This window comes from Ochotona curzoniae, unplaced genomic scaffold (assembly GCF_017591425.1).
Source record: "Ochotona curzoniae isolate NIBS_2020 unplaced genomic scaffold, NIBS_Ocur_1.0 contig_1274, whole genome shotgun sequence".
Classification (NCBI taxonomy): domain Eukaryota; kingdom Metazoa; phylum Chordata; class Mammalia; order Lagomorpha; family Ochotonidae; genus Ochotona; species Ochotona curzoniae.
This window is the reverse complement of record NW_024465023.1, coordinates 6,348,993-6,376,234: the sequence shown is the minus strand read 5'-3', so window position 1 is coordinate 6,376,234 and position 27,242 is coordinate 6,348,993. Positions and strand designations below refer to the sequence as shown.

The following is a 27,242-nucleotide window of genomic DNA, read 5'->3' as shown; positions in this document are numbered from 1 at the left end:
CAGCAATCTACAATCCACGGACTCCTGGGATGCCCATCGGACCTGAACTTGTCCTCTTCCTCCCCTGAATGAAAACTCCCATGCCAACACTTTTGCCTCCACTCAAGTGAAGGTCAGAATTACGTTCACCTGAGCCACAGGGTACTGCCCTATCCACCATTTCCTAGGAGCCCTCCACTAGGTTTGTGTCCCTGCCCTGTCTCCTGCAACATTGACCCAACCCTTGCCTCCCATTCAAATTCTTTCCAGCTTCCCAGGCTCAACTCTCACTCCTCTTTCTCCATCAAGTCCACCTGGTCACTTTCCCCCTTCCCCCTTATCACGCACCTGCCTGGGCAGCTCCCTCTTCTTTAGGTCAGGAACACGTCTTGCTCATTAACCTGAAACCATTTCGATTCAATCATTTTGGACCCTCACACCCTGTCTTCTTCCCAAAGAACCACCTCTCCGGGAGATGGAGAAAACAATCTTAAGTTCGGATCCCTCACAGTTATTTAGCTTAAGGTGTAAGACCTTAAATAAAGATTCTGCTTTATGGAAGAATCACTAAGGCAGAAAGAGAGAGGAGGGAGGGGAGAAGAAACAGATGACATTTGAGATGGGTGAATAAGTTGAATGACTGAAAAAACAATAAGCCACCAAATGAGGTGAGGTGCTGGAAAAGCCACAGGTACAATATGATGGGGATGTAGAAGGGAGGGAGGAAAGAGAGAAGGAACTCTCACCTGAGCCTATGTCAAAACGGCAGTCACACTTGCTTCAGCTGTGCACCAGCCTCTATGCTGGACTCCCTGCAGTCTTTCTTGCTGCTCTTTAGGATGAGACAGAGAGGCAGAGCTATTCTCATCGTGTTTAGGCGGAAAATAAAGCCCAAGGAGAAGCAAAGAATTGCCCCCAGATTACCTGAGAGGAAGCTGCAGAACCAGAAGGCAAACTTGGATTTGTCTAATGTTATAGACTTGGAGAGGGCAAGTCAGGGTGTGAGCCCACTTCCAGGTCTGCTGGCTGTGTCCAGGAGCACAGCATGGGAGGAATCTTAACATCACAGCATATTACAATCACTAATTGTCAGATTTTTTTAAAAGATTCAGGCAATTTTAGATTTAGACAACTTTTTGATTCAGGTACAATCAGGCAACCTTAAAGCCACAGGGCTGGAGAATCCAAGAAAAACAATCACAGCACCATAGAAATTGTATGGAATGTGTCACTGAATCCTAGTCTCTTGAATTCACATAATCATAGTTTCTTAAAATTGCAGCGTCTTAGATTCACAAAATGTCATGATTGGAAGAGCCCTCAGGGATCCTCTGGTTCAATGTCCCTGCTCACTTTCCAGATAGGGCAACTATTAGAGAAGTCAAACATGTCCAAGGTTAACCCAGCCCACTCACCTCAGGCTAATGGGCTGAAGAAGGCAATAGGCCTACTCGTCAGGAACTATTCACATATGTATAGAATGCTTCTTGGGTGTTGACAAGACCATAAATCAAACGCTATGCTCACTCTCTCTCTTGGCACCTGTTCCCAGCCCTGAAGAGGACAGAAGGCAAGGGTCTGGTGAGGACAGGCAGGGTGGTGGGGTGGAGTGGAACATACATCAGACAGAGAGAAGAGATCAGCTTTTATTGATGGACATTCCTTTGTACACAGCAACACAAACTCTGAAAGGCCTTTACCTCCTGATCATATTTACAGAGCACTACAGGCGTGGCGGGGGGGGGGGGGGGCGGGGGGCAAGGGGGCGGCAGCAAGGCCTTCAAGCAGTAGAGGAAATGGCTGCGGTGGCCACAGCAAGGGAACAAACAACGGGGAACTAGGCAGGCTGGGTCCTGCCCCCGTCTGGTCCTCTGAGCCCTAGGCACCCTGCATCTCTGTTTGTGCTCACAGAGGACAGAGGTAGGTCCTTGGGATGTCATTTGGAGACCTCTCCAGGAGTGGCAGGCTCCAGGGTGCCTGGGAAGTGGAAGTGCAGGTGCGGGAGGGTCCGGGTTTCAAGCTCCAAGCTCCAAGCTTCAAGCTCCAAGCTCTGCTTCTCCCACATTTTAGTGAGACCTGGGCCTCCAGCTCTTTGCATTTCAGGGGCTGGAGTCCAGGGGAGACAGCAGTGGGCGTGGCGGAAGGGGTGGATTCCAAGAAGGAAGCGGGCAGGAAGGGGCTCAAAGATGCTTGCTCCTCTGGGTTCCTGAAGCAGGGGAAGGGGTCCCATGGGGGATCTGCATGGGTGGGGTGTGTTTGGGGGGAGCTGGTTAAGGCTTTTGCTTCTGCATAGAAAATGGCCCTTGTCCTCTCAGTTACCGAGAGGAGGGACTACTGCACTCGGACGCCGGACAGCAGAACTGGTGAGCGTCTTCCTCTTCCTCTTCCTCAGTCTCCTCCTCCTCCTCCTCTTCCCTGGGGCCAGGAAGGGCAGGGTAGAGGCCACAGGCGGCGGGTGACAGAGAGAGGCAGAGGCATTAGTTTGCAGAGCAGGGGAGATACATGAAGGACCAGAACTGGGAAGTGGGGCCGAGAAGGGGTTGGGGTTGAGGACAAGTGAGGTGGCCAGTGTGGCAAACTGTCAAGGGCCACACCCAACTCAGTCTCCAAGGAGCCTAATCTCCTATGGGACAGCCCTCCCAACAGCCCAGTGGGCTCAATCCCCTCCCAGAGTACAGAAATCCCATTACTGACCCTAACAGGTATCCAGCCTTCATGTTCACATAAAGAATAGCAGCCTGCTCTATGCTGGGTCTGTGCACACATCAGCTCATTTCTTTCCTACAACAACTCTGCAAAGTAGCATCCTAGACACGAGGGCACTGAAGTGCAGAAAAGCCAGCAAAGCTGCCTGAGGCTGCATAGCTGGCCAAGCGGTAGAGTCTGGATTGGAAACCAGAGTTCCTGGAGTTGCAAACCTCAGACCCAATTGCAGCAGTTCCTTTGGGTAAACTTGGCAGTACCTCTAGAAATCCACTCTGTCCTTGAAGGACAAAACTTTGTATTACCTGAAAATTTCCTCCGGCTCAGGCAAACTGGAGCCATTAGGAAGGGAGAATGGAAAGCCCACTGCTTAGGAAACAAAGAGATCTGGATTCAAATCCAGGTCTTCCAGGCCATGTGGCCCCACCCATATTACTGCCCATCTTGGAGCCTTGGTTCTCTCATCTGTGAAAATGTGGCCCCCGACCCCCACCCCCAGAGCTGTACCAAGGACTAGAACATAAATCAAGTGCCCAGCAAACAACAGCAATGGGAACATGCTGGTAATTATTGTTAACTGCTTGTGAACCAAATCTAATCCTCCGGGTGGCTGTCTGCCCACACCCAGAAACAGCCACAGCAGGAAGAAGAGCCAGTGTGGGAGCAAGCACCTGTCCCTGAAGCTGCTGCTGAGCAGCACCAGGGACCAGGCAGCACGGGGCACTCACTGGAGCTGGAAGGGGAGCTGCTGCCTTGGCGGTACTTGGAGATGAAAAGGTTGATTTTTCTGGGGCCAGCCAAGGAAACAGCATCACCCCATTCTCTGATGCCTCAGCCCCAGAGATGTGGAAGTAGGGGAGCTAGGAAAAGTGGAGGAATGGGAAAGAGATGGGAAGGAAAGCAGACAGGCAAGGGGAGGCACTACTGTCCATCTGACATACCGACAAGCACATCCATGCACACGCGTACGCACACACACTCTTCTCCGACTCAAAGCTTCCTCTGACACATTGTCCTAGACTCAGTGAGTCAACACGATCACATGAACCAAGGCTCACGTCCTGAGCAAGTACCCCTTCCTTTTTAAAACTCCCATTCTTCTTCTAGCCAGCAATAAAACTACATTTGGCCAAGCCACTGCTGCCTAGGTCCCCAACAACTGAGCTCACCTCCAGTTTTGTCTCCTTTCCCTCCTAAACTACACTAGGTTTCTTAAAGTCCACCCCTGAGCAGGAATCTTTTCCACCCAGACACTGTGGCTCCCTACTGCCTCATGAATAAAGTCGAGGCTCTTGAATAAAGAAGCCCTGCCCCTACTAACTCCACTGAGTCCTTTTCTTCATCATTCAGAGACTCATTTTCCTTACATGCAAAATGAGGAAATAACCATTCTGCAGGGTGTGGTGGGATTAGATGAGTTCAAGAATGCCAAGTGCCTGCCATAGGGGAGCTTTGATGCTTAACAGGTGGCAACTGTGATGATGATCATTATTATCATCAGTGGCATCAACGTTAGCCTCCCCGCTCACTCCTGCCAAGCCGTCATCAGGCTGGCTTGTTCTTTCTTCCATCAGCATGCCCAGCCTTTTCATGCCTCTCTTCCTCTGTTCAGTCTGTTTCTTCCACTTCAAACATCTTGCCTTTGGCACGAATCCTTGCCAACTGAAATCCTGCCTGAATTTCATGCCCTAACTCAGTGCTGCTTCCTGCAGGAAGTCCTCACTGACTCTCAGCCAGGAACTTTTCCCCCTTCATTCTACTTTCAGCATCCATGCCCTCCCTTGGTCAAGGCTCCCAAGGTGTTGCTTTAAACTTCCCTGCTGCACTTTTTCACTAATCATCTCAACACCCTTACATCCTCCCCACCTCATCACCACTGCTTTCCTTCTCCTGGAGAGAGAAGTGTGTGTGTGGGAGGGGGGGGGATGATGGGGGGCTGGGGAGTCGGGGGCGTGGGGGTGTGGAGAGGGGGCTATACTATTTAAGGTTAGTCTCTTCACCTGGACCCTGGAGTCCATCCCTGCTACCTCCTCCACAAAAACCATCTCCTCTCCCTCCCGTATTTTCAACCTCTCCCCTTTGTTGCCTTCTTCCTATCAAACATTTATAGAAACTCAAGTCTCCCCCAATTGGGAATAGAAACTCTCTCTTTCTTTCTCTCTCTCTCTCTCTCTCCCCCCACATCCCCCTCTGTCCCTCTCTCTTCACAGCTAAGCTTCTTGAGAAATCCGTCTACACTGGCCATCTCTGCTTCGGTACCTCCCACGAGCTCTTCAGCCCACGGCAATCTGCAATCTGCCTTGTGTGCCCACCACTGCACTGAAGCTGTTCTCAGGAAGGTCGCCCAGGCCCTCCTGGTGGTTAAAGCCAATAGACTCACTGCCGCCCTCAGCTTCCTCCCCCTCGCAACACTTGACACTCTTAAGAAGGCTCTCCTTTGCACCACCCTTTCCTTCCTCTGCTTCCGGAAGCCCACTGCCTGCTGGTTTGCCTCCTACTTCTATGAACTCCTTCCCCCACCCCACCCCCCCGCCCAACTCTTTCTCTGGCCATTCCTCATGTGTTGGTACCTCTTTTGCAGTTCTGCTCTAGCCCTCTTCCCTCCCCGTTTCCACACTCTTTTAGAGTGATCACATTCCATTTCAGAACATCACGTATAGCTTTCTTGAGTATGGGTCTCCAATGCCTGCTGGACAGTTCCACCACAATGCACTCCACTCCACCTCTCCTCCAGAGCAGAGTAGGGCAGGGCAAGGTGGGGGGGGGGGTAGGCTTCAGATCTCTTACTGGCATCTTGCCACTGCAAACCTGTTCCCTTACTCCTCGCATTTTCTGCCACACAGCCAGCCAGCTGAGCTCCAGTCACACCCAGGGAGTCATTCTAGATTTCTGTTGCTCCATCAGCAAATCAGTGACCTTAGCAAGAATCCTGTGAATTCAATCTCCTCATTAGCTCTACAAGGGTTGCATGTGGTCTTGCCCCACTATATCATCTTCTCTTCTGCCTTTTGCCCACCCTTTTCTCCAACCAACACCAGTCTCCTTGTAAGCTATTCCTCATAGTCAGTGCCCTTTGGCTTCAGGGCCTTTGTACTTGATGTTTCTTCTGCTAAGAAGGTTTCCCCAAGACAGGAACATGGCTCATTCCCTTACAAGTCTGGCCAAATGCCACCTCCTTCAAGTCTGACCAAATGCCACCTCCTCAGAAAGGCCCTCCCTCTCAAAAGGCATTCATTGCCCTCTCACCCCAGCATCATTTTTCTTCACAGCACTCACCCAAACATACACTTCATTCTATATATTTAGTTAGGTGTTCATTACATCTTGTCCACTGTCAGATCCATTAGGACAAGCCTCCATTTTGTTTGGTGCCATATCTCTTAGTACCTAGCACAGTACCTGGCTTTCAGGAAATAATCATTGAATGAATGAACCCATCAGCTACCCTACACACTCCAAGCGGCTGCCCAGTCCAGCCTCGGTTCTCTCCACTTCCTTCTCTCTCTCTCCGCCATTGTCTCCCCAAGTGTCTGACTCTGGTCCTTGCTCTCTGGCCGTCACCTCTCAGCTCCATCTCCCCTGCTGCAGTCCTGCTGCCACAATCTCAGCTTCTTTCTCTCACTTGTACTTCTGCCAGAGCCACCCCCTTGTCTCCGTTCCTTCTAGAATGCTAATTTGATCATGTCATTTTTCCTACTCAAGAACTTCACATGGCTCCCCAGCTGTCTATCAAAAGAAAAAAACAAAACAATAACAGGAGTGAGAGCCTGAACTCCCTAGACAGCTGCTGGTGGCATAGCTAGCCTCTGCACCCTTACTGAAGGGTGTCTCCTTTCACCCTCTCCGCCCATACATGCCAGGTCCCTGTGTGTACTCTCAGTGAATTCTCTTGCACTCCTAGCTCTCACTGTCTTTATGAACCGTAAGTGACAAGCTCAAACACTATTTTCTTTAGGAAACTTTACTGATTCAGAAGCCGGAAGTGAGTCCTCTTTCAAGTCTGCAGAGAAATCAAAGTCTCCAAGGGCGCCACGAGTCTCTGAGAACCAGAGGCAGCATGAGAGGTGTTGATTAGGTCCGACACCAAGGATTAGGCATGCTGGGTGAGCAATGCCCTTTCTTCTTGCACTAGTTCCCTGGACTCATGTCTCTCTGGCTTCTAACATCAGTTCATCTTTGTTTTTTCCCTTCACCTTCTGGATACACAATTTATATCCTCCTCTAGAGTCCATAACTTGAAATTAAAATGCTTCTACATGAATGGTGCCAAGTGGAACCATGCAACACAGCGGCCTTGCTAGAATCCATCTCCTCTATGCCAATATCCCAGTTTAGGTTTTTTCACCTGGTCCCTACGCAGACAATCAATCCTAAACCACACGATTCACCAAAATTACTCTCTTCTTTAAAATCTACTCACATGAGACTGCCACCAACAACACTTCCCAACCTTCTGGGGAAACACTAACCCCTGGATGCATTGAATGACAATCATGGGCCATCGCTCCCTCAAAAAAGAAAAAAAGTACAGATACACACATGCAACATTTTGTCTTCATGTTCAAAGGCAAACATGAAGCCCTTCTGGAGCCTACCCAAGAATATCCAGGTTCCTTTGCTTATGTTACTCCTTCTGCCTGGAAGACTCAGCTCTTAGAGGTTTTGCTTGCCTGTATCACTGTAAGACAGGGTGAGATTCTTCCCTCTAGGCTTCTACATCACTTGACCCAATTTTCTCCTCTGTCAGCCCTTCTCAATCTCCCCAACTGACTATCCTCTTGGATGACAAGAACAATTAGCTAACACAGGCCATGGCATCATTGGTATCACAGAGGTGTTTACTGGAGTAACAGCTATCTTTTACTGAGAATGCATTATGTGACAGGCACCCAGCAAGGTGAATTCTGAATGAACGGATTCATTTGAATGACCTCACCTACTCCTCAGCAAACAGACCCCAGGATGCTGGCAGTAGTGTGTCCTTTTTAACTCACAAGAATCCAGGCTTGGAAATGTTGTTGTTCAAGGTCATTCAGCTGGTGAGTACCAGAACTGGGAATTGAATTGCCATGAACGTCCTGTAGGGGTCCATGAAGCTATGGTCACCATGCTTCATTGCCTAGACTGTGTGAAGTGGCATAGCTGGAGAAGAGGACCAAGAACCTAGGCCAGAACTTCCTACCCAGGCTCCATTTCCAAGGCACCTAGCACTTTCTTCTTATGATGCAATCCCCTCTAGCCCACTTTCTAATCTAAATCTCCCCATCTCAGGCCCATCCTTTGTTCCAAAAGCAGTCCCAGACATGTACAGCTTTTAGATACAATCTGACCCAATGCAATCCAAACCAGTGTTCCACGCTTGGCTAGAATAGCTATCCATCACTTTTACATGTATTATCTCCAGTTGTGAAAGCACCCCTGAGAGGCAAAGCAGACCTTATCCCCAATACCCAGTTGAGGAAACAAACATTCTGAGGCTAAATGACTTGCCCAGAATCACGGAGCTGGTACATGGCAGAACTGAACTTGAATAAAGGCACCAATTCAACTATTTTTCCCCTATGAGGTCATCATCCAAGTTGGATGAGCCAAACAGTAGACAAGACCATTTTTGGTGGGAGAGAGGGATGAAGGAAAGCTATTCCTCTTCCAGGATTCAGTACAAAAGTTCTGCGTTGTAGAAAACCTTCCCTGGCTCCCAGATGCAGTTAAGTTCCCCTTCTCTGGCAGCCTTCTGAACCTACTTCTGTTCCACCCCAAACCACACTGTGCTGTCACTAGCTATGTGACTCTCTTCCTTCTAGACTTGAGCTCTCTGACAAGACATAACTCATTTCAATATTCCAGCGCAGTTCAGCACACAGCTAACCTAAAGCAGGCAAGACAAAGGGCTTGCTGGATGAATGAAATGATATTTGAGTTGGTTATTGAAAGAAAAGGCAGGATATAAACAAGTGGATATGGGGGAAAGGTACAGAGGAAGAGGAAAATGAATTAATAAAAACAAGGAAAAAGGACCAAGGGAAAAGGTCAGTGATTTTGAAGTTATGACAGGGTGTGTACAACATGTTTTCATTGTTGTTATAGATGTTTTCTTTTCCTTGCAAAAATGGAATTATCCTGAAAGCCCTGTTATGCAAGTTTCTTTTTCACGTAACTGTAAGACTTGGAAGTTCTTGCCATGCCAGCCAATAGGGATAAGCCCTTTTCTTTTGATCTGCTTCAGGCTAATCCATAACACAGGTGTAAGCACAGGTGTAACCTGATGGATATTTAGGTTGTAGGTTTTTACTGCCAGAAGCAATGTTGCACGGCACCTCTTCGCATGTTTGAAAGCTTTGCTAAAGGATAGATTCCTAAAAGTTGAACTGCTGGGCCAAAGGAATGTACATTTGTTTAGAGCATAGACATAATTCTTTCCATTGTTACAATCTTTTCTTCTAGACTATCTAAAAATAAATGATTATTCCTACTTGTATAAGCCTGTCTTTACCTTAAGAAGCATCTATCATGCAACCTTTTAATTAAGAATCGGTTGCACAAAACAAATACATAGGTAAATATGTACATACATATATGCTCACAGATTAACTGTATAATGGAGACTAGCATTCCAGAAAGTGAAGATACATTACAGTATGCATCTCTATTCCCAAATAAAAGAAGGACTCCCGCTGAAACTGGTAAATATAAAAACAAAAAAAGAGTTGGTTACAAGTGACATCCTGTAAGTGATAAACAGTTGCACGGGATGACTCATGCTAGCAGTTTGGGTTGGGGTGCCTTAGAAAGGCCCTTTGATGGTCAAGTTGGGGTGCCCCTAGTAATAAGCCATAGTAAATCTAGCTCCAATATACAGCTCTCAGCTTGGAAGCATATGTGTATTTAAGTTTCTGGTGCTAACTGCAAATGGGCCCCATAAGAAATTGAGAGGGTCTATTTCCACATGACATTCCCAATCTTTTCAATTTTGGTACCTAAAAATTATACTACATTGTGGATAGTTACATTACTTTAATGACTAGTAAGGCTTGAACATCCTTTCTCAATTATTATTAGCTAACTGTCTAGTTCTACCCAAATTGTCAATCATGTTACTTCTCTATTTTAAATGGGTTGTGCATCTCTTTCTTTCTGATTTCCACAAGATTATATAAATACAGAGGTATAAAACTTTTGCCTGATATCAGTGTATCAAATACTTTCCCAGCCTAATATGTGTTACTTTTGGATATAGCATCTTTCTCCACATAGAAATATTTCATTATAATATGGCCAAAAAGAATATTATTTATTTTTTGTCTTTCTCAGGTAGTAAGTCATACATAGGAAGATCTGTTTCACTTTAATATTATAAAGATATTCCAGGACCTGGCACAGTAGCCTAGCAGCTAAAGTCCTCGCCTTGAATGTCCCAGGATCCCATATGGGTGCCAGTTCCAAGCCCAGCAGCTCCACTTCCCATCCAGCTCCTTGCTTGTGGCCTGGGAAGGCAGTCAAGGACGGCCCAAAGCCTTGGGACCCTGCACCCACGTGGGAGACCTGGAGGAAGTTCCTGGCTCCTGGCTTCGGATTGCGGTCACTTGGGGAGTGGGTCATTGGACAGAAGATCTTCCTCGCTGTCTCTCCTCCTCTCTGTATATATTTGACTTTGTAATAAAAAGAAGTAAGTCTTAAAAGATATCCCAGACTTTCCTCTGGGTCTTTCACAGATGTATTTTTGGTATTTGTTTTTGTACAAACACTGAGTTTTTCTCTTTTGTAACTGAGTAACCAATAAGCCCATGTCATTCACTGACTCCACTGACCTGAAATGTCTTCTTTATTATAAATCCAATACCCATACAAATATACAGGATTGTTTCTAAACTCAAGTTTGTTCCATTGATGTATTCCTCTATTGTTTGTAATTCCGACAGTTTCATGGTAAGTTTTTGCACACAATAAGGCAAGCGTTATTCATTATTCTTCAACATTTTCTTGGTAACTTGTGAACATTTACTGTTCCAAGTAGACTTTAAAATTCAGTTGCCTAAGTTCCAAGGAAAAGACTACTGAATTTTTAATGAGAAATGTATTGAATCTTTTGACCAAACTGGGGGGGCATATTATTTTTATCATACTGAGACTTCTTATCCAGAAATAGGATAAGACTCTTGATTTACTCAATAATTCTTACAACCTTTATAGGTTTCTACACAGAAATATTTGACATTTCTTACAGATTCCTAGAGTTTTTTCAGTTTTTTCCTGCTGTTAATGGGATCATTTTTCTGTTACGTTTACTTCTTCCTTAACATTTACTTATTATTTATTTATTATAAATTTTATTTGAAGGCAGAGAAGTTAAAGAGAGATTCTTTTTCCATTTGCTATTTCACTCTCCAAATGCCTACAGTAGCTGTGACTAGGCCAGGCCTAAGCCAAGAGCCAGGACCTCATCAGGGTTTGTCATGTGGGTGGGAGGGTACTTAGGACTTGAGTTGCCTCCAAGGGCATTAGCAAGAAGTTGGATAAGAAGCAGAGGCAGGGGCCTGGTGCAGTGGCCTAGCAGCTAAAGTCCTCGCTGGTTCTAATCCTGGTAGCTCCACTTCCCTTCCAGCTCCCTGCTTGTGACCTGGGAAAGCAGTCAAGGACGGCCCAAAGCCTTGGGACCCTGCACCCGTGTGGGAGACCCAGAAGCAGCTACTGGCTTCTGGCTTCAGAGTGGCACGACTCCAGCCGTTAAGGCTGCTTGGAGAAGTGAATTAGTGGATGGAAGCTCTTCCTCTCTGTCTCTCCTCCTTTTTGTATATCTGACTTTCTAATAAAAATAAATAAATCTTTAAAAAAAGAAGCAGAGGCAGTGCTCATTCCTGTGCAATCTGACATGGGACATGGACATCCCAAGCAGTAGCTTAGCCTACTGCATCACAACTGAATTCCTTATTAGTTATAATGGCTTTTACATGTTATTCTCTTTGATAAAGTAAGTAGATAATCATGTGATGTTCGACTATGTTAAATCTGACTAATATTTATATACCTTCTTTCTTTATGTCCCAGTGGTTAAAACCACCAGGAGAATACTAGCTAGTAAAAGTGATATCAGTCATTATTATTTTTGCTCCTGAACTTAATAGAACTGTACTTGGGCCTTCACAGCGGCATTTGATGGTATTCTCTGGTTTGTGAGAATTTTTCACCATGTTAAGGAAGTCTTTATTGACTCTTAGCTTACTTTATTATATCTATTTTTGCATAGCAAATTACTCCAATGATGACAGGGAGCTGATATGTAATTTTATCAAATCATTTATCAGCATTTATGGAGATGACTGTATAAACTTTTCTCTTTAGTCTATTAACACAATCAATTACAGTAACAGACTGCCTAATGCTGAATAAGAGCCACACTCCTGGGAAATGTTCAATTGTTACAATTTAGTCTTTAAAAATTATTTATTTGACGGGCAGAGTAACAGAGAGAGAGATAGAGACAGAGAAAACGTTCTATCTGCTGATTCACTCCTCAAATTATGGCAACAGCTGGGGCCAGGCTGGGCTAAAGCTAGGAGTCTGGAATTCCATCAGAGTCTTTTATGTAAGTGTCAGGGATCCAAGTACTTGGGTCATCACCTGCTGCCTCTCAGGTGCATTAACAGGTGCATTGGGAACAGAGCACCCAGAACTGGAGCAAGCACTCCAGTGCGGAATGCAGACATCCCAAGTGGTGGTTTGACTCACTGCATCACAATACCAGCCCCAATATTGTTCCTTTAGTACACTGATAGATCTTGTTGGGGTAGACATTTGGCCTAGAGGTTAAGACGTTATGTCCCATGTAGGAACACCTGGGTTCCAGACCTGGATCTTGTTCCTGACTCCAGCTAAGTGTTAATGCGGCCCATGAGAGGGTAATAAAGATGGCTCAAGCTATTGGGTTCATATCAACCAGGAGGGAGTCTGGCATGTGTTCCTGACTCTTGGCCTTGGCCCTACCCAGCCTGGGGCCACTGCTGGAATAGGCAAGAACCAGAAGATGGGAATAAATAATTTTTTAAAATCTTTTTCTACTGATATGTGATTGGGCCTTAGTGGAGTTTGTGTGTATACATATATATATCCTAAATCTGTCAAGAGGCAGGTATTGTGGCACAGTAGGCTAAAGCCTCTGCTTGGGACACCTACATTCCATATGAGAGTGTCTACGATGGAATTCCTCCTTTGTTTCCTATCTAACTTCCTCCTAATGCACACCCTGGAAGGCAGTGGAAGACTCAAGTAACTGCACCCTTACCATCCATGTCTGAGATCTGGATGAGGTTCTAGGCTCTGGGCTTCAGTGTGGTCCAGTACTAGCTGTTGTGGACATCTGGGGAGTGAACCAACAGATAGAAGATCTCTCTTTCTGTTCCGCCCTTCAAATAAATTAAAACAAAAAATACAAAATAAATCTGTCTGGTTATACTATCCTTACAGAATGACCTAGAAACCTTTTTTCCTTTCCTGTTATCTGCTTTTCCAAGATTCACTAGAACTTTCATAATACTAATTGGGCCTGGTACTATTTGTGAGTGAATACTTCGATCATTTTCTTAGTCTCTTTTATGCATTTTTGTTCTACTTAAGTTTTCTGCCCATCCTGCAGTCATTCTGGATAATTTACACTTGCTTATAAAACTACTCATGTCACTGAGGTATTCCACATTTAATTGATGTGAAAGTACACAAAGGGGCCAGCACGATGACTCAACTGGCTAATTCCAGCTTCCCATATGGGTGCTGGCTGGTTCGTGTGCTGGCTACTCTGCTTCTAATCCAGCTCCCTGCTTATCAAGGATGTATAAGCAGAGGATGGCCCAAGTGCTTGTGCCCTTGAACCTGTGTGGGAGACCCAGAGGTAGTTCCTGATTCTGGATCCCTTCAGCTCTGGCCATTGTGGCCATTTGGGGAATGAACCAGTAGATAGATCTTTCTTTCTCTCTGTAAATCTGGCTTTCCAATAAAAATAAATTAATTTTTTTTAAAGAAAGTACACAAAACATTTTTGTTTAACTGCCTTCATCTCCTCAGAATCTATATTTCGATCTCCTACTTCAGACTTCATTTTCTTCAGGCCTTTCCCTATCACATCTGGTCTTTTCAAAAGCTGCCTTTCAGGGTGGGCACGAGGCATGGGAGTAAAGTTGCTATTTGGGATGGCCCATATCAGAGAGCCTGCTTTGAGTCACAGCTGCTCTGCTTCTGATCCAGCTTCTGCTACCATGTACCCCCGGAGGGAGCAAGCAAGGGCCCAAGTCCTGAGGTTCCAGCCATGTACTCGGGAAACAGGGATGGATTTCTGGACTCATGGCTTTGGTCTGGACCAGGCTCTGGTGGTGCAGACATCTGGGAAGTGACACCTGCATTTCTGTCTGTGTATATTTCTCTCCACCTTTCGAATAAAATGGAAAAAAATTAAGCCACTTCTTACTTTATTTCTGTTTTTCTATTTCATTAATTTCTGGCTTTTGTCTATGGTAATTACTTTATTCTATGCTTTTTTTTTTTTGGTTGTTCTTTTTCTAGCTTCTTGAGGGGAATAATTAATTCAATTAATTTAAACTGTCTTGTTCTCTAATAAAAGCATTTAAGACTATAACTTCCTTTGGAGCTCCTATGGCGATGCCCCATAGGGTTTGAGGATGTAGTCTTCTCACAGACTTGTATTCCAAAGCATCTATAAATCCCACCCTTATTTCTTCTTTATCACAAGCATTTCTAAACTTTGTAATGAGGTGGAGGGCCTGGCCTTTTGGCTGCTGATGTCAATATTTCCTTTTATTGAATTCTAATTAGAAAACAGAAAATATGCCTTCTAATTTACTTGGAAATAATGTTGTTTTCCCAAGAGAACTTTCCCTCTGTTTACGCAGGCTGTTCCCTCTGCGTAAACACCCTTCCCCAGCCTGCCCAATTGGCAAACTCCTAATTCATCCTTCCACACCGCTCAAATCTGCTAGGGGGAAAAAATTAAGCAAGCACAAACGACCAAGAGATTAAAAATGTCCTCTTTGGTCTGCTGACCTGCTCTTGCAGGCACTCTCCTCAAACACTCCTCAGACAAGCACTCCACAGGCATACCAGGGGCTAAGGGAGATGGAGAAGGGGGGGGTCTGGCAATGATCTTGTATATTTTGTTTGGAAGGGGAAAGGGGTTGGGGAAGGGATGGGGTCTAGCTCTTACCTGCTCTCTGCCAGCCTGCCTGAGGGGGTAAGCTTCATGGAGTCAAGGACCTGAGTAGGACAGCAATACTGGTGTAGAGTATGAGACGCTGTGGACCTGAGAGACAGCAAGAGACAGAGAGAGAGAAACAGAGACAGGGAGGGAGGGCCGAGGTGGGGTGGGCCATGGGGGACGAGGAGGTGAGAGCGAGGGGCAAAGGAGGAGAGGGGAGACTGGGAAGAACAGAGGTTTGGGGATGGAAGGGGAGGGTTTGGGATACAGGAAGAGGGCAGAAGGGAGAGATAATCAGAGGACAGGGATGGAAGGTAAAGGGCAAGGGAGCAAGGAAAGGAGGGTGGGAGAGGAAGGAAGGAAGGAAGGAAGGAAGGAAGGAAGGAAGGAAGGAAGGAAGGAAGGAAGGAAGGAAGGAAGGAAGGAAGGAAGAAAGAAAAAAGAAAAAAACCACAAAGTCAAGAAAGAGAGGACGGCACTCGAACCACAAACAGAACACAACGACAACAACAGGGGGCGGTAGAGACGAAAGAGCCGGGCTGGGCCTCCTGTGTTCCAGAAGACTCCGTGGGGATCTGGGCCAGGCCACGGAAACGCTGGGACACCACAGCAGGGGAGGTGGGAAGGGAGCCCTCCTCACACCAGACACCACATGGGTAGGGAGGAGGGGAGGAGAGGGGGTGAGAGAAGGGGGAGAGTGGCATGTGTAGAGGCTCTCCTTAGAGAAGGCGCCCTCCTAAAGGAAGGGAGGCTGGGAGGGAGGGCCAGAGGGGTGGGACAGTGAGGCAACACTGAAGGAGGAGAGGGAGACAGCGAGAAAGCGAAAAGAGACAGGAGACAGAGAGGGGGCGGGGGAGACAGCCAATGGGTGAGACAAAAGACACAGAGAGAGAGAGTGAGAGACAGAGCGAAGGGCTGGGGTGGGGGATGAGGGTGGGAGAGGCTGACAAGGTCTCAGTGGTCTTGGTGACAGGATGGGCCTCAGGGTTGAGTGGGCGGGGTGGGCCTGCGAGCCAGAGGACCTGGCGCTTCTAGGCAGGAGTCTTTCTGCTTCCAGAACCAGTGCTGCGCTCCCCAGCGCCGCCCCCCAGCCCCAAGGCAGGCCCCACAGCCCAGCCCTGGTGCTATGCCCCCAGGTACACCCCACCCCGCCCCAAGGCAGGCCCCACAGCCCAGCCCGGGTGCTATTCCCCCCCAGTACACCCCACCCCGCCCCAAGGCAGGCCCCACAGCCCAGCCCTGGCAGCCCTGGTGCTGTGTCCCCCCCCACCTGCACCCCACCCCGCCCCAAGGCAGGCCCACAGCCCAGCCCTGGTGCTGCACTTCCACCCTTCCACTGCAGGGTCCAAAGGCTCCTCAGCCTCCACAGGCTTCTCATGAGTAAAGTCCGGACCCGCAAAGGGGAGGAGCAACAGGGACAGGGGCCTTGGGTCTTGTCCTCCTAGACGCACTGCGGAACACCCAGGGTCACACCAGTCTACCGGAGCCAGGACAATTTGGCAGAGGAGCCAGCCCCTCCAGGTCAGCCAGCCCGGGGTCCCTCCCGTCGCCCCACCCCACCCCACCCACCCTGAAGTTCCCTGAAGGCAGGTTGTAGTCAGAGCCCTACCCAGGCGATTGAGCCACAAGCTGACACACTGACAGGCTGCAAGCACCAGGCCCGCCACCCACTATCTCCCTCACTGTGCATTTGAAGATGCCCAAATTTAAGAACCTTGGAGAGAACTGCTTCTCAGCAGAGTCTCTGGGGGTACTTGTGCCATCAAGTGACTGAGTCTCAAGTGCCAAGGACATGCCAGTCAGCAACCCTGCAAGTCCTTGGCAGTTGTCTTATTGCAAGGGGGAGACTCGTGAGTCTCAGCCCAGAGACTTAGTGTAGCCGGGAGCCCTGTGATGCCAGGCCAGGCTGGCACGCCAGGGCAGTTCCCAGCTCACTCCTCACAGTCCACGCGTACACACACACACACACACACACTCAGTGCCAAGGACCCCCAGGGTCTTCCGCGAGCTGCCCACCAGTTTGCCCCCTCAAGCTGCCTCCCTCTCTCCTCGCTCTCCAAGGCGAAGGCCTCCAGGAGTCCAAGAGGGGGAACCGGGTAGGGAAAGAAATCAGGAAGCTCAGGACTCAGTCCTGGCCTGGGCACAAAGGCAGGAAAGTGGGTCAGACTAGTGCTGGAGGAGGGCCCAGGTTCCTACCTGCTGCTCCTCCCGGGGGGCTCCACGGGTCTGGACCTGTCCCTAGGGTAGGTCCCCTGGCCCAGCCCGCCGGCTGGTGCCTCCATCGTGTCACCACCCCCAACTCCCCAGCCCTTCCCTAGAAGGAGGAACCAAGGAGGCGGGGCCAGGCGGGCTGGGCGGCAGGCCAGGCTGCAACTGGAAACTGCTCCTTCCCTGCACCCCAGGAAGGCTGGGTCCTCCTCCGTAGAGGAAGCAGCAGTGCCCAGCGCACAGGCACTCTCCTCCTCTGGCCAAACCCCAGGCTGCGCTCACTCTGTGCACCGCTGTGGCGGCCGGACTCCCTGGTGTTCCCAGAAGACAGAAGTGAGAGAGAGGGGTGGGGGAGGGGCGGGGGAAGCGGCAGCACCGGTTATTCTCGAAATTAGAGTCTGTCGCCATCCCAGCCCCAACGCTACCTTGTCAATGCTCACAAGCTTTCAATACAGGTTTCACACCAAACATCCTCATTTGCAGCACCGTTAAAGAGACTATGTTTTAGGAGCTGTTCTGCGACCTTCCATGTCCAGCAACAAACTGCCCACTTGGGGATAATCAAGAGGTGGCCCTAGTCAACATGCTTTACCATAGTAATAAAGCTCTCTCCCTCTTTTCTAGATTGCCCAAGAGAAGTGCACCCTGAAGAGAAAAGCAACAATCAGAGGAAATGTCACTCACAATCAAGTGGGCCGCTCTCACAAGTCAATTGCCTAGGCTGATTTCATGGTGGGGGGTGGGGGGGTTGGCAGCACCATTCAGGCCTGGAAGTGAGCTTCATTTGCCAGTCAACCTAGGATTTGGGTGCCCTGGCTCCCCGCCCACTCACCACAGGAATCCTTCTGCCTTCCACGTGGGAGGGACAGGGGAAGGGCAGAGCTTGCAGCGGGGGTGATGGCTGCAGGCCCCACAGCCCAGGCCACTGGCTGTTCTGAGCAGAAGGCGGCCCTGGGAGGGGCGAAGGGGCCAGTGATGTAGAAGGAATAGGAACTGACAGGCAACAGGCCAGCCTTCCTGCCTCCCTGTCCACTCCCCCCGCCCCACCCCGGGGCAGCTGGCTCCTCTCAAGAAAGGCAAAGCCCTGAGAGGGAGGGCTTGTTTCCCATAATCTACCACAAGGCTGGCAACATCTGGGGGCCCTTGGTGGCCTCTTCTCCCCCCACCCGCCTCCACAAAAGCCTCGGCCCTGGCCTCCGTCCCTGTTCTTTTTAATTCCCCCTGAGCCACTCTACCCCCACCCTCTCATCCCCCCCACCTGCTGCCAGTTCCTGTAGCAGCTGGTACCTTGTGCCCAAAATTGGCAGTGGTTGCCCCCAAGAGCTGCACCTGTGACTCAGACCTTCCTCTTGGCCTGGCTGGAGTCCAGAGATGCCAACTTCTAGGCCTGGGTTGCAGGCGGGTGCTGTGTGACCTCAGCGTAGTCTGTTCCTCTCTTGCCTGAGCCAAACAGCTTGTGCTTTGGGTGGCAACCGCTTTGGAGGCTCAGCTACCTACTTCCAAGGGTTTGTGCACACCACAGGGACAAGCACGTGGCGTGGCATTTCAGATGTCCCTGGGGACACCCATGTCCCACAGCAGCCTGCCTGGGCTGGAGTCCCAGCCTCACTGCTGAGCCAGCTCCCTGCTAAGGAGCACCCAACTAGGCAGGAGATGATGGCCCAAGCATTAGAGTCCCCGCCTCCCACACAGGGGACCTGGATGGACTTCCCTGCCCTTGGGCATTTGGGGGAGTGAACCAGTAGATGGAAGACCTCGCTCACTCTCTGTCTCTCTCTCTCTCCCCCTCTCTCTCACTTCTTAAATAAAATAAATTAATCAGAACCGTGGTTTTTATATGTACACGTGGTGAAGACCCTTAGCTTGAATGTGAGAGATGCAGGGGGAATCTACAGGGAGTCTGGTGCTTTGGGGGTTGAGGAGACTTGTACAAAAAGATTTCTTCTTTAAAAACGTTTTTTTTTTTTTTTAAAAAAAAAAAACCTTAAAGATCAGTGTTACAGAGAGACTGAAAGAGAGAGATCTTCCACCATCTGCTGGTTCACTCCCCAAATAGCCATAAGGCTAGAGCTGGGCTGAAGTTGGGAGCTAAGAGTTTCTTCCAAATCTCCTTGCAGGTGCAGGGTCCCAAGGCTTGGGGCCATCCTTGACTGCTTTCCCAGGCCACAGGCAGGGAGCTGGATGGGAAGTGGAGCAGCCGGGACAGGAACCAGCACCCATATGGGATTCTCAAGCTGCAGATAGCTGAGCGTGGAGGCCACCACACATCTCTTAATGTGGGAACACTTTTGGAATTCAGACACATCTGAGCACATTAGGTGGCTTCATGTGCTGACCTGCAAGGGCTGATGGGAAGGTGGGAAGAGGGATGAGGACTCAACTGAGCCACAGGGCGCTGGCAGGTGCTCGTTCTTCAGCAGACCCTGTGGAACAAGTACTGCACCCGGGGCTGCCTACAGCAGCAATGAAGGGTGGACAATGTCCTGGAGTTTATATCCAAGTGAGGGAAGACGTAGACACTCACCAAGTCACAGAACGAAATGGAGCCCAAAGCAGACCAAGCAGGGGGACGTGCTCCAGGAAGAGGAAATGGCCGAGCAAAGGACCTGAGGCAGTTACTCGCAAGGAACTGCAAAGAAGTCAGTGTGGCTGAGTGGCAAAGACAAAGTCAAGAGGTGAGCCGGTGGGTGCGCGCTGACCTACAGTGCCTTGGAAACCACCATCAGGGTTTCCATGCTTATACTAAAAGCTGGAAGCCTGGTGTTTGTGGACAGGCACAGGTCGGGGGACGGTTTCTGAAGTTTCTCAAGTCCCTGAACTTGGGTGAAAAACCTAGGAACTTCTGGAAGGAGCATCTCTGGAGTCCATCAGGTCCACAGATGGGGTTGTGATTCCCTCCAGGTTAGGGGGGGCTTCTTACATGATTCCATTCCTTAAGTTTCTAGTGAATGAGCTAGAAGCAGGCATTCTAGAAAGTTCCATGAACTAGTCCCTGCTCTTGAGATCCAGTTAGCTTCAGCTTTGCCCCATCTTCAACTTGCACTCCACCCAGGCAGCAATACTTGCAATTTGTGGCCACACCCTGCCACTCTTCGCCCTTTCCTTGTGTGTGTCCCCCATGCCACCATTTTCCTACCTGACCAGCTCCTATTTATTCTTCCAAAGTTGGGTAGACGTTTTGCCCTTGGGAAACCCACCCTGACCCTACCCAGGCACTTGTGTCTTTCCACCCTGCTCTTCTCTATGCCAGCTTTCCTTTTTTTTTTTTTTTTTTAAAAAAAGATCTTCCATCTGCTGGTTCACTCCCTAAGTGGCTACAGTGGCTGGAGCTAAGCCAATCTGAAACTAGGAGCCAAGAGCTGCTGGGACACAAACCAGTGCTCATAACGGATCCTGGTGTGTGCAAGGTGAGGATTTAGCCATTGAGCTATTGTTCCGGGCCCTCTATGCTAGCTTTTTTTTTTAACCACTGTCTGCTAATATTCTTGGTGGCTCTTCTTGGTCAGGACAGGGATGGTGTCTTGCTCCCTTCACTGTCCCCAGCAGCCAGCACAGGGCACTTGGTTATGCATTTTGTTTGGAGACAATGTAGCCAGAGGTGGAGTTCGCAAGATGGGCTGTCGTACACTAGAGGGCGCTGCCGCCACAGAAATCCTGCACCCAGCGCTGGCTGGGCTGCCTGAGTGGGTGCTCCAGGACCAGGCATGTAACACTCTCCAGGAGCTCAGGAAATGGACCGCATCACTGCTGTGGTTCTGCAGCCCCTGAGCTATGGGCCCAGCTGACCAGGCTGCCAGTGTCAGCCTTTACAGTGACTCTCTGCCCACTTTGCGGACTGTTGTGAGAGCCTCAACTCACTGCATAGGTAGCTTTAATTCTTCACAAATGCAGGTGCCCAATACTCCTCCCTCAGCTCTGACCTGTGCCATTCTCTGCACTTGAGCCTGCCCCACCCCAACTTCCCATGGTTAACTTCAACCCATCCTTGGGGAAGCCTCCCTGACCCTCAGGCTGATTTGCATGTACTTCCAAGATGCTTCCACATTTCCCCTGTAATTGTCTGTAATTGTCTGTTTCCTCGCTTCCTTGGCACAGGGCAGATAGCTGCTGCATTATCACTCATTTTGCAGTTTGCAAGGGCCTCAGCAAATCACCCTTCAATGAGGGAATAACTGAATGAATGACAGCCAGATGACTTCAGGCAAGTCTCTTTTCCAATTTCCCCATCTGCAATCACACACACTTGGCAGGGTGGCCACAAGGATTAGAGATAGCATGTGTTGTGGTGCAGTGAATTAAACTACCGCGTGCTATACTGGTGTCCCATAGGAGCACTGGTTTGAGACTCGGCTGCTTCATTTGCCATACAGCTCTCTACTGATGCACCCAGGAAAGCAAGGAAAGATGGACGCCTGCCACCCACGTGGGAGAGCCAGGTGCAGAGAGCATGTATACAGTGCTCCACAACAGTATCTGCTCCATCATGAACCTTTTCTGGTGTTATTAATATTCATTAACATCCTGCAGTTACCAATATTGGGGAGCAATAAAAAGTACAAGGTAGGAGGAATTGAAGGACTCATCCTGAGTCCCCTCCTACTTAGGTCTACCAGTTACATATGGGAAGTAGCTTTCTCAATAATAAAACTATCATTCTTATGAAAAATAACAACGTCATCTAGTACGTGTTGGGCCAGAGACCAGAAGATCTGAGAAGGAGGTAGGGAGCTTCTCATCTCAGCCAGAGGATATGAGGCCAGGACCAAGGCCAAAGCTGCGAGCACTGCCCCTGTGTCTACAGAATAGTCATTACTGGCACAGCTGGTTCCAAACTCTTTACTCATAGGTGAAAACTGGTCTAAGGGGTCATTAATTCCCTCTGTAATTAATGTAAAAACTGCAGGGTTTGTAGTAATGGAAAAGTAGGCTCAAGCGTCAAGCTGATAATATTGATAATGTGTGTCTGTAATTATAACCCACAAATAACTATAAATTTAGTCACTGCACTAATAACATATAAAAATTCCTGGAGCAACCAAGACATCGGAAGTCGCTGTTCCATCAGTAGCATTATGCCAGTTGTTCTGTGGCTACAAACAGTACCACAATGTAGCAGCAAAGGGAATATTCAGTGTGTATTCAGAGGCCATATTTGCATAAAATAAGGGGACCTTTAAGCATCAAAACATCATGCTTTGACGCAAGAGCATGCAACTTAAAAAGGCAGTGGGCAGAGGTCATCCTGCAATAAACAAGGAATTCAAAACTTAATGACAGGCAATCTTACCATCAGGGACCTGTGAGGGGATGTTACTGACAACACAGCCCCAGCTCTGACGTCATCTGGGTGCATATGCGCTTAAAATTGGTCCCTCTAGAAAAATTACCAAGTGTCAAGTATTTTACCTCTCTACCCTCATCCACTTTGAAGAGAATCACTTCCCACCCACTTGCTACCTCATGTTTCCACAGGCTGGATCCCATCACCATGGTCACGTGGTCACCCCCCCCCAGGCTAGATGATTACACAGTATCCATGTTGGCTATAATATTTGGTCATGTGCAAGTAAAGGAAGGCAGTGCAGGGCAGGGGAGGAGGGCAGAGCAAAAGGAATGACAGGGTCTAGGTAAACTGTGAGAGAGAGAGAGAAAGAAAAAGAGAAGCCACAGGCCCAGGAAATTCTAAGAGAAACAACAGTCTTGATCCTTGATTTGTAAGTTTCACTTGCAGATGATGTGAGACCTGGCTATATTCGATTTACTGTTCCTGGGTTCCAGGCAGTGTAGCCTTACAACAGTCCCCTCTTCCACCCTTTATTCTTGGGCTAGTCTGGGTGGGCTTCTGTTCCCTGCAATAAAATGTACTGGGACTAAGACACGTAAAATCTGGGACTGTAAGTGCATGGCTTACATACGCAAAAAATGCAAGAAGACAGTTCGCTTACTTCCTGACACTTGCTGCTACAGCTTCCCCCGCCCCATGCACACATACACACATGCACACACACAGTAGGGACACACAGCAACAGACACAGTAAGCGCCAGATCTGCCATTATGTAGATATCATTCCTGTACTCCCCACCGCTGGATCAACATGGAGCCTCCCTAATACACAGCAGTGCGTGTATGTGTACACACACACACACACAAACATGGTGGCACTGCCCGTAAGGCTCAGGGCAAGAGTCAGAGCTTGACTGGGCTCTGCACAGCCTCCCTCCCCAGCTGCCAGTGACTCATCCCCAGGGCTGCTAATTAAAGCCAGGACAGAGGGGACAGAGGCAAGGGGAGGGGAAAAGAGAGAGAGAGAAAGAAAGCAAGTTTATTTTGGTGCCAACCAGGCACTCAGCCAGATTAGGGGTCACCCACTTCCTGGGGCTGGGCCAGGCGCATAGGCAGGAGGAACACAAAGAGGAAGGGGAGGGGAGAAGGAATCCGTACCCTCTTCTCACCTCCTCAGTGAGGGGTAAGTGCTTCCTGGCAAAAGATTACCTTTAGGAGAAGTGCCCAGCTCTGCCCCCGGCCCAGCTTCCTGTCTGTCCCTGCCTGTCCATCTCGCTGTCACACTCCTATCTGAGCCCGAGCTGATTCACCTGTGTCTGTAGCAGTCCCATGTGCAGGGGCCCCTGCTTGCCTGTTCCCATGCCGCGGGGATCACCCAACAAGGCCTACATTATCACCAACATGCTGAGCGTGTGTGCACGCCTTGGACTAACCCCAGGACAACACAGGAAGCATGGGTCTGGGGTTCTGGATTCCTAGCTCAAGCTGATGGTGGGAAGAGATGAATAGAATTGTCTGAACTTCAGTAGCCTCATCTAGAAACTTGTATGAATCTCTGTCTTGGCCCACAGGGTTCTTATGCAGATGAAATAAGCAAATGGAAGCAGAGTTCCCAGTATGGTGCTTGGCACATGATAGGTCTGCCATCATTCCGTAAGTACTACTGCTGATCATGACGATGATTGTGGTCATGAATCACTTCCCTTCCCAACAGCAGCTCCCAAACCCCGACCTCAGGCCAGGGGCAGCAACAATTAAGCACAGAGATATTGCAAATTTGGTCCCACCACATGGCATCCCAGAGGACCCCAGATTCCTTTGTTTCTCAGAGGATTGTAACTTGTGTAAAATAGATGTTGTGGTGTGATGGGTTATGCCATTACCCGCAGTGCCAGAATCCCATATGGATACCGGTTTTAGTCCTGGTAGCTCCACTTCCAATCCAGTTCCCCACCAATGTACCTGGAAAAGCAACTGAAGATGGCGCAGGTTCTTGGGCCTCTGTGCCCTGCCCACAGGGACTCCTGGCTTTAGCCTCCAGTCATTGCAGCCATTTGAAGAGTGAACCAGTGGATTAGAACATCTTTCTCTCTCTCTCTCTTTCTTTCCCTCTCTGTAATTTTGCCTTTCAAACAATTTTTTTTATAAATAAAAAAATAGGGATGCAGTGGGGCCAGGGTTATAGCGCAGCATATAAAGCTGCCTTGCGCAATGTCAGCATCCCACATGGGCACTAATGTGAGTTCTGGTTGCTCCATTTATGATTCAGCTCCTGCTAATGCACCTAAGAAAGCATCAGAAAATGGCCCACATTTTCTGTGAGTGCAGAAAATGGCACTCACATGGGAGACCCAGAAGAAGCGCCTGGGTTCAGCCTGACTTAGTTCTAGCTATTGTAACCATTCGGGAAGAGAACCTGCAGATTGAAGAATTCATTCTTGCTCTCTGTAATTCTGCTTTTCACATAAAATTTTTAAAAGTGTTTAAAAATTTTAAGGCTGAAATTTTATTTTATTTTATTTTAAGATTTATTTTTATTATTTTTTGTATTGGAAAGGCGGATATACAGAGAGGAGAGACAGAGAGGAAGATATTCCGCCTGCTGATTCACTCCCCAGGCGGCCGCAATGGCTGGAGCTGAGCCAATCCGAAGCCAGGAGCCTCTTCTGGGTCTCCCACAAGGGTGCAGGGTCCCAAAGCTTTGGGCCGTCCTCGACTGCTTTCCCGGGCCACAGGCAGGGAGCTGGATGGGAAGTGGGGCCACCGGGATTAGAACTGGCGCCCATATGGGATCCCGGGCGTGGAAGGCGAGGATCTTAACCACTGCGCCACCGCGCTGGGCCCAAGGTTGAAATTTTAAATATAAATAAAATAACGATCTGTGACAGGACACCACAGACTGACTGCAAAGCTTCGAGGCTGTCCAGTGCCCTGTGTGGAGCCCAGCTCTTAGAAGTGGCTCCACAGGGTCCAGTCCAATAGCCTAGCAGCTAAAGTCCTCATCTTGCATGAACCGGGATCCCATATGGGTGCTGGTTATAAGCCCAGGGGCCACACTTCCCATTCAGCTCCCTGCTTGTGACCTGGGAAAGCAGTAAAGGATGGGCCAAAACCTTGGGGCCCTGTACCCACGTGGGCAACCTGGAGGAAGCTCCTGGCTCCTGGCTTCGGATCAGGTCAGCTCCAGCCATTGTGCTCACTTGGGGAGTGAATCAGTGGACAGAGAATCTTCCTCTCTGTCTCTCTTCCTCTCTGTGTATCTGACTTTGCAATAAAAATAAAAATAAAATCTTGAAAAAAATTGCCCAAATGGGAGAACACCATCAGGCATCCCAGTTCTAAAGAAGTGGCTCCACAAATTACAGCAGCCATTACAAAGGCTAGCAGGAAGGGCTCAGACTGCTGGGGCCAGAGAAGTACAGGAACGAGGACTCAGGGACGGTCCAGGGCAGATTTCAGAGTGGGCAGGACTGAAGTTGCACCACCACGCCCCCTCTGCCCCGACGCCCAGAGCCAGGGAGTATCCAGCAGGCAGTAAGGGATGCGATTCCAGGTAAGGGAAGCAGAGAGCTGGGCAGAGCGGGCACCTGGGCTGAGTGAACAGGTGGCAGCATGGGTCAGAAGAGTTGGACACAGCTGGGGTGGCTCTGAGGACTGGTGGTGTCTCAGACCTGCGTGTGGGGGAGCCACGGAGGCTCCTGAGGTCTCAGCCATGTTGGATCCCCAGGAGGTCAAAGCAAGACAGAATCTTAGAGATGATCTAATGCCAACTTCCATGGGACAGATGGGGGCACTGAGGCCCGGAGTGGGAGGCCTCCTCTGGGAACGGAGCCAGCAGTGGCTCCTCCTCCCACTTCTCCTCCCAACCACAGCGGCTCTGGTTGCTATGGGGACGTCCCAGGCTCCACGGGTGTCAGCGGCTCCCCCACCCCCTCCCTCTTTCCCTAGCAACAGGCCACCTCCTTTGGCTCTCATCCTTCTGTGCCCAGCAACCTCAGCCTGGTCCCCAGGGTCCCCGACTGCCAGCACGACCCTCACAATTCTCTAGTTTGCCCAGACAGGTCATGACAAAGGGAGGGCAAAGAGCTACTACTATGCATCGGAAGCCACTATTTCAGGCCAGGCATCCCTTCACCACAAGTTCTGTCACTATCCTGGGGCGGGGGGTGGGGTGGGGTGGGAGGAGATTCACATTTGCATTTCACCAAGAACAAAGTGAGGACGACAAGTTCAGGGACATCACAAAGGAGCACAAACATTAGATTCCACAGAGACCTAACTTTTGAACCAGGGCTGTGGCAAGTGCCTTTCACTGGTGTCTTCAGATCCAACTGCTTTTCATGGAGCTCCAAGAAGTCTGGGCAGCTTCCTTTGCCCACAACCCTTGCCACTCCCCACTGCATGGCTCAAAATAGACTCTGTATTTCTGGTGGCACTCCATGCTTCAAAGCTCTTAGGCTTGGGCCTTTGTCATGGCCAAGTGTGAGTGTGTAGTCCACCTACCCTGTTCACTTGCTGCTCTTCAGTTTCCATGCCAGCCAAGGCCAATCCCTCTCCTTGGTGTTTCAATTGCTCTCCTAGCCATTCTTCCAACACACACACACACACACACACACACACACACACAGACTGTTCACTAGATGCTGAAAACCAGGGTTCCAAGGAATGAACAGATATTCATCCGGTCATGGAACTAGCCTAACACGGAACCCTGTGCCTTGGATTCAAAGTGCCTGTGGGTCCTATGCTACAGGGCCCAGGCATCATCTCCTGCAACTCTCTCCAGCTCCTTCCTAATGACATAAGCCATCTGTGACTAGCCTCGACCCGCATTCTGCACACTTGCTCTTTTCTTGCTTTTCTTGAGCT

General features: G+C 49.2%; 1 protein-coding gene across 4 annotated transcripts in view; it reads right to left on the bottom strand.

Annotated features, from left to right (window-relative positions):
* The window catches only part of IQSEC2 (IQ motif and Sec7 domain ArfGEF 2), an 88,698-nt gene that overhangs the window by 30,844 nt on the left and 30,612 nt on the right, over positions 1 to 27,242 (bottom strand). Inside the window, exons 1-2 of one of the 4 annotated variants that reach the window (XM_040998361.1) lie at positions 17,078 to 17,198; positions 14,891 to 14,986 (exon numbers count right to left, since the gene is read on the bottom strand). The exons of the other annotated variants lie outside the window; for them this stretch is intronic. Of the exons in view, the coding sequence (XP_040854295.1) occupies positions 14,891 to 14,986; positions 17,078 to 17,163 (182 nt within the window). The 5' untranslated portion in view covers positions 17,164 to 17,198. Of the gene's footprint in view, positions 1 to 14,890; positions 14,987 to 17,077; positions 17,199 to 27,242 lie in introns of those variants that run through there. 4 annotated transcript variants of the gene reach the window in all.